This window comes from Osmerus eperlanus, chromosome 24, assembly GCF_963692335.1.
Source record: "Osmerus eperlanus chromosome 24, fOsmEpe2.1, whole genome shotgun sequence".
Taxonomy (NCBI): domain Eukaryota; kingdom Metazoa; phylum Chordata; class Actinopteri; order Osmeriformes; family Osmeridae; genus Osmerus; species Osmerus eperlanus.
Window position 1 is genome coordinate 5931028 of NC_085041.1, and position 7312 is coordinate 5938339.

The 7312-nt window shown below is 48.1% G+C and overlaps 1 protein-coding gene across 2 annotated transcripts; it reads right to left on the reverse strand.

Annotated features, from left to right (window-relative positions):
- Positions 1 to 436: 436 nt before the first annotated feature.
- cbr4 (carbonyl reductase 4) lies at positions 437 to 4476 on the reverse strand. 2 transcript variants are annotated; one of them, XM_062450551.1, is made up of 7 exons: positions 4297 to 4476; positions 3872 to 4021; positions 3614 to 3734; positions 2053 to 2189; positions 1692 to 1826; positions 1012 to 1210; positions 437 to 959 (listed from the first exon to the last, which is right to left on the reverse strand). In XM_062450551.1, exons 2-6 carry the CDS (start codon positions 4014 to 4016, stop codon positions 1032 to 1034), a joined length of 717 nt encoding a protein of 238 aa, XP_062306535.1. In that variant the 5' UTR covers positions 4017 to 4021; positions 4297 to 4476; the 3' UTR covers positions 437 to 959; positions 1012 to 1031. The 2 variants fall into 2 exon arrangements, with proteins under 2 accessions (XP_062306535.1, XP_062306534.1); XM_062450550.1 differs by having other exon boundaries at positions 437 to 1210.
- Between the last annotated feature and the right edge of the window lie 2836 nt (positions 4477 to 7312).

Genomic DNA, 7312 nt, shown 5'->3' on the forward strand with positions numbered 1-7312 from the left:
GGGGGGAGGAGGTGGGGGGAGGAATGGGGGAAAGAGTGGGGAGAAGGTGGGGGGAGGAGGTGGGGGGAGGAGGTGGGGGGAGGAGGTGGGGGGAGGAGGTGGGGGGAGGAGTGGGGAAGTGGGGGGAGGAATGGGGGGAAGAGTGGGGAAGAGTGGGGAGGAGGTGGGGGGCTGAAACCCAAGCAGCTCTGGTCAGCTAGAGAACCTCCTAGTCTTGGAAAGACTAACAGCATTAAATCTGCTGATCAAAGACGGCTCCCGGCGGCCAGACATTCTGGAGTCTGCTCACCACGGCCTGTCACTCAAACTAGGACACGCCCCCTGGGCTGAGCAGGACCCATTGACTCAGCATGGACGAGAGGCAGGATATGGACAGTAGAACCACACAGAGATATTCCTTTATGGCTACTAGTCATGGAGGCAGAGAGAAAGTTCATTTTAACATTAAACACATTTATTTTGACTTAACACTAGGGGTGGGGGAAAAAATCGATTCACATATGAATCGCGATTCAGTCTTCTAGCGATACACAAATGTACATTTTCTAGTTTACTTTTTACATACAAAACGTTAAACGTAAGCATATATATATTGAATCGATTGTGACCCCAACAATCAAATCGTGAGGTACCAAAGGATTCCGACCCCTACTTAACTCACCACCCCACTGCAAAAATACATTTCAATTCAATGCAAAAAAAATTATACAAGCACTTTGCAGAAGCCATGAATTACTTCAAACCATTAAATGAACCTGGACTATTTCCATTATCCAACAATGTTGCCTTTTACATCATTACTAAACAGTGTAGTGCATTTTCAGAACACTTAGCCTTTTTCAAGAGTCCTCCTCCACACCACCCAGGGACCAACAGGGCTGTGGGCTCCCCAGCAGGCCCTCTCTGTGCACCAGCCAACCTGGCATCCCCTGCTCCGGCCTGGACATGGCCAGGCACAGGTTCTCTCTGTGGCTGTGTGCTACATGGCCAGCTGTAGGCCCCCATCCACAGGTTCTCTCTGTGGCTGTGTGCTACATGGCCAGCTGTAGGCCCCCATCCACCGCCAGGACCTGTCCTGTGACGTAGGGAGACAGCAACAGGAAGAGCACAGCCTGGGCCACCTCCTCCGGCTCCCCCAGGCGGCCCAGGGGGATAGATCGAGCACCCTCCTCCTCGCTCAGCCCCGCAGTCATGTCGGTATGGATGAACCCTGAGGGAGGGGGAGGGAGGGTGAAACAACGCAGGAGAGTCAGAGCGGCCCCCTGCCTCGGGTGAAAACAGACAGAACAGAGGAGTAGAGAATAGTCCCTTGGCCTCTTCAACAAGGCCAAGGGACCACACTGACTCTAATGACTTCCTGCTTAAAACACACTGCTTTTTGCACTGCATTACAAAATTGTATCTTGTACATTTGTATTTTTTGTAATATTTGTATTTTTATATTGTAATTTACGGCAACTTATATTTTATTTTATTGTATATTTAATTTAATTCTAATCCCACTTAGTACTGCTAGTTTATGTACCCTTAGTATAGATAGTCCACATATTTAAATTTTAGGTCCCTATATGTTTATTGTTTGCACCTTCCTGCCAAAGCAAATTCCTTGTCTGTGCAAACTTTCATGGCGAATAAATCCCATTCTGATTCTGATTCTGAGAAGGAAGGAGAAAGAGGAGGAGTAGACGTACCTGGGGCCAGGAGATTGACACGGATGTTACGAGAGGCGACCTCTTTTGCCAGAGATCGTGTGAAGCCCTCCAGTCCTGCCTTGCTGGCGCTGTACACACACTGTCCAGAGTTCCCCTTCAACCCCACCACCGAGCCTGCACACACACAGGACATCGCTTAGGAAAAAAACATCTACTGAAAACATTATTTTCAATGGATCGCTACCGCCACCTAGTGGACATATTAGGAACACTTCAATAAATGTATTAGTGTGAGGTAGGTTAGGAGGCTTGTGTTGCAGGGGGACAGGATCTCAAACAGGAAGGGGCTACCTCTAACCCTGAGGGCTGCCGTCTGGCCCCGGGTGAGGCGGCTGTGTACCTATGTTGACGATGGCGCCCCCCCGAGCCCTCAGCATGCTCCTGAGCGCCGCCCTGCTGGTCAACATGCTGCCGAGCAGGTTGGTGTGGAGGACAGACACCATGTCCTCTGGCCTGGCCCGCAGCAGCAGACTGTCCCTGAACACACACGCAGATATACACACATTACCCTAAATCAACATGGAAGTGTGTGATTGTCTTACCGTTTTTCACAATTGCTATAACACTAAACCCCATTTTCTGAATCAAATGTTCAGTGAACTAAACCAATTTGTCAAATCAGACACTTGGCAAAACTCTAAACACATTCTCATTCACTAAACACATTCTCATTCACTAAACACATGTTGCACTGTGATGCACTTGTGCTGCAAAATGGTAAACACAAGCGGCAAACAGTAAACACAACTACAACAAAGTTGTCATCTGTAAAACACAATGACTCAAAATTGTGGTTTGGGACAATTTCAGCTTTCACCGTGGTGCCCGTGTACGAGAATAGTTCAACATCAACCAGCATTTTTTACTGTAAATGTTTACCTTCCATCATACAGCTCAACCCAATTGAATAGTTTCTCTGTGTGGCAGTGAAAGGTCTATGACCGAAACCCATATATGGGAATCAGGTGGCTGAGCGGTGAGGGAGTCGGGCTAGTAATCTGAAGGTTGCCAGCCGTGCCAAATGAGGTTGTGTCCTTGGGCAAGGCACTTCACCCTACTTGCCTCGGGGGGAATGTCCCTGTACTTACTGTAAGTCGCTCTGGATAAGAGCGTCTGCTAAATGACTAAATGTACATATACCAGGGTAAATCTCCTACCGGCAATGGAATTGGCCTGTGGTGACATAGGTGTGGAGTGTTTTCAAGGCTGGATCCAGAGGGGTTTTACCCCGTTTTTCTTTGTTCTTTGTTGACAGTGTGATGGTTACTGTAATATTTTCAAATCAAATGTACAGTATTTGTGTAGCCCTTTTTACAAGCAATGACACAGAGGGTTTCACATACGCCGATAGAACTGCCCCTCAGCCAACCTCAACCCTCAAGGAAGACAAGGAGAAACTCCCAGAAAATGGAAGAAACCGTGGGAGGAGCAATTCAGTGAGGGATCCCCTCTTCCAGAGACGGTTGGCAAAGAGAAGTGCAGAACACAGGCTAAACATAGTCATACATCAGGAAAGTGTCAATGGGTATTGAAACACCAAAATCCAGTGTTTAAAAATCCAAAATCCATTTTCTTTATTGCTACGTAAATGCATTTACTGTGTATACATAAACACATTTGTCTTTACATGGCCTGGATGCTGTGTTCTCCATTTTTTTGGTGTGTTGTGTCTAATGATTGCTCCATAGTGTTTATATTTTGATTTGCTGTGTTAATGTTTATCTGAAAGCCTTGTTTGATTTTGCCAGAAGTCAGAGCTTTTGGAAATCGAGTTTGAATATTTGGTTTTGTGTTTACAGTTTTGAGAAAATGGTTGACTGTTTCAAAAAATGTGTTTTAGCAATCGTGAAAAACTGTAAGTAAACCATGCGTGCACACACACATACACACACACACCTTACTTGTTGATTCCAGCAGCATTGACGAGGTAGGAGATGTTTCCACAGGTCTTCTGGATATTCTCAAACGTCTTCTGCACTTCCTGTTCTTGGGAAACATCACAACTGAACGCCAGGTGGTCAACTGGAATAGGAGAGGTCAGACTAACCCGTCACATGAATAATGTGAATTACAACTGCAGTGATTAATCCCTAATTTCACCTGTAGCCGTTGCGCAATTCCAGGTGAGCAAAGCCCTTTAAGATACGGTTGGTACCGACCTCCTTTCAGCGATGTAACGGTGGCCCGCGCCGCGTCCTGGTTCCTGGACAGCACGGCTACTCGGAAGCCCTTCTCTGCCAGCAGGCGAGACACGGCTCTCCCGATACCTTTCGAGCCCCCGCATACCACACACAGTCTGGACATGGTCCCTGGCGGGCAGACCGTAACATAAGAGACCCCAGATAGATAACACGTCCTCGTATTTAGGTTGCCTACACATATAAATAAAATAATATCTGTATAAACAACTCTTGAAATGTAGGTCGGTCTCTGTCTTAAGGAATGCCTAATTAACTTAAACTCCATACAGAACTTCCAGAGCCTCTGACACGCTCTCAACATGCTAGTTAAGTTAGTGCGTCGGATGCTAACTAGCTAGACTAGCAAACAAACTATCATTAACGTAGGACAAATATTGACTTACTCTGAGGGCAAAAAGGTAGACTAGAAAGTAGAAATTCGAGTCAGTGAAGCCGGAGGTATTATCCGTGAACTTGGTTGACAATTAGTTAGCTATCTTACAAACGCCTGCAAGCAGTTGACAGTGCACTCAATTAAGTCGCCATTTTTCTTCTCCACTTTTCCAGTCTCGAAACACTACCAATTGTGGACACACGGGGGAGCAATAGATGAGCAAATACATTTTGTGTCGTCTCACACACACGCTACTTCTAAAAGCACCATGTCAAAAATAACACTGGTGCGAAGAGAACCGGAGGCTGGTGTTACAATCTGTAATGGGCTCCTAGGCTAGCTACTCCGTTGTTACGGGCCTCATCACAATAATGTCACACTTTGTATTCACATTCCAATGTTATTTACAAGTGCGCTTTAAAAGTGCTTGATGTGTGTGTGTGTGAATAAGAGAGAGCGACAGAGAGAATACTTGATTTGTATTCAGATCGTCATGCCGAACTTCTGGACCTCATTTTCTTATTTCACACTTCTGTGGTCTAATGATGCCTGCCAACCGTCACACATTAGCCCACTTCTCCCTCCTTCCCTCCATCCACACTCCACAGCGTTGTACTCACACTTTAATATTCATAAAATATGTCCTTGTTGCAAACAAAACATAGGAATTATGGCTGAAATCAGATTCGGTCACTATCTAGTCTTCAATTTACAGGTCCATTAGGTTGCAAGTTAGTTAGTTTGTAGCTAGTGGAAGTAGCCTACTCTCAAACCAGCAAATTATAGCTGCAATGTTTGTATTTATAATGCATTTTAATCTCTACCCACATGCGCACTCTTAACGCTTCCTTCTCATACCATTCTTCACCTTAGGCCGGAAGTGTCTCCATGGTGACCTCTCACACAAGGCATCGTCTCTTCCTCTCCTCATACTGTACTTCTCCACTCATCTTCCTTTCCTCACCTCTCCCACTCCTCCTCATCTCCCTCTCCACTACCTCCTTCCCCCTCCAGCATAGTATGACAGTTCTCCCCTCCCACCTCCCTCCCCACCTCTTGTCCTCCAGTAGACAGGGTGACAGATAGTTCTCCTCTACAGGGGCGTCCAACTGGACCTGACCTCGCTCTGCTCCGCTGCAGCTGCGACACACACACACGGCTCTTTCAGACACAGATTCCTGCAAGACACACACACATACTGCTCCATGAGACACACACTCATGGAGCAGTGTGGGTGACAATACCTGACAATACCTGACAGGTATTGTCAGGTATTGTGGAGGGTCCTGCGTAGGGCTTTGTGTCTGACCTCAATAGCGGGGGAAGTCGAGCTTTGTGCTTCTCTATAATGATCTGATGGAGGCTCCCCACAATGCTGTTAACACAGGATCACACTGGCATGCTCAACACGCCTCCCACGTGGTCGGGGAGGAGAAGAGGAGGAAGAGGGGGAGAGAGAAGAGGGGAGTGAGGGAGAGAAGGGAAAGGGAATGGAGAAAGGAGGAGAGAAGTGGAACAGGAGACAGAGCAGAGGGAGAGACTCGCCTGGCCTGTCTGCTGTGGTCCTCGTCTGGGTTCATGTTGAGATGCTCCACCCTGGCAGGATGTCAGAAGTGAAAAATGGAGGACACCCAGAGTGATACCTAACCCACCACATATACACACCCTCTAACCCACCACATACACACACCCTCTAACCCACCACATACACACACACCCTCTAACCCACCACATACACACACACCCTCTAACCCACCACATACACACACACCCTCTAACCCACCACATACACACACACCCTCTAACCCACCACACACACCCTCTAACCCACCACACACACACACACCCTCTAACCCACCACATACACACACCCTCTAACCCACCACATACACACACACCCTCTAACCCACCACATACACACACCCTCTAACCCACCACATACACACACACCCTCTAACCCACCACATACACACACCCTCTAACCCACCACATACACACACCCTCTAACTCACCACATACACACACCCTCTAACCCACCACATACACACACCAAACCCCCTAAACACAACCCACCACACACACACACCTATCTCAGCACACACCCCTAATTCACAACACACACACACACACACTTGTACACACCCAACCCACCACACACCACAATATTGGCACATCCCCTGTGGAAACCATTAGTTTTTATTGTTATAGTCATTTTTACAAAATGTGCTTTTTCCTTTGACTCTAGAATGTTTAGGGCACAGGTTTGTGCTACGTGACAAGCGGATGCGAATGTCACCATCATCAGACATACAATATACTATTTAATCATCAACCCCAGAAAATCAAGTAAGTCACCTTGGCATAAGGAGAAAATGTTCAGTTTAATAAAGCAGACTTTAGTGCCGCCTTGTGTTCCAACAAGGCCAATACTACAGTAACAACAGCATGTTGTGGTCAAAGGAACACGCCAAGAACACGCTAAGAACATGCTAAGCAACTGTCCCAGTTGTCCTAAACGGTCATGGAAAAAAAGACAACCCTAATTATTGGATCATCCAACAACAGAGTTTACCAGGAATACAGACATCCAGGAGAGGGGGGAGTACAGTGGAGGGAGAGGGGAGGAGAGTGGAGGGAGAGAGGGGAGGAGAGTGGAGGGAGAGAGGGGGGGAGAGTGGAGGGAGAGAGGGGGGGAGGGGAAGAGAGTGGAGGGAGGGGAGGAGAGTAGGGTGGAGGGAGAGAGGGGAGGAGGAGAGTGGAGGGAGAGGGGGGGAGGGGAAGAGAGTGGAGGGAGGGGAGGAGAGTAGGGTGGAGGGAGAGAAGGGAGGAGGAGAGTGGAGGGAGAGACGGGGGGAGGGGAAGAGAGTGGAGGGAGGGGAGGAGAGTAGGGTGGAGGGAGAGAGGGGAGGAGGAGAGTGGAGGGAGAGACGGGGGGAGGGGAAGAGAGTGGAGGGAGGGGAGGAGAGTAGGGTGGAGGGAGAGAGGGGGGGAGGAGAAGCCTGCCTCTCCTGTAGCTCCTCCAGGTT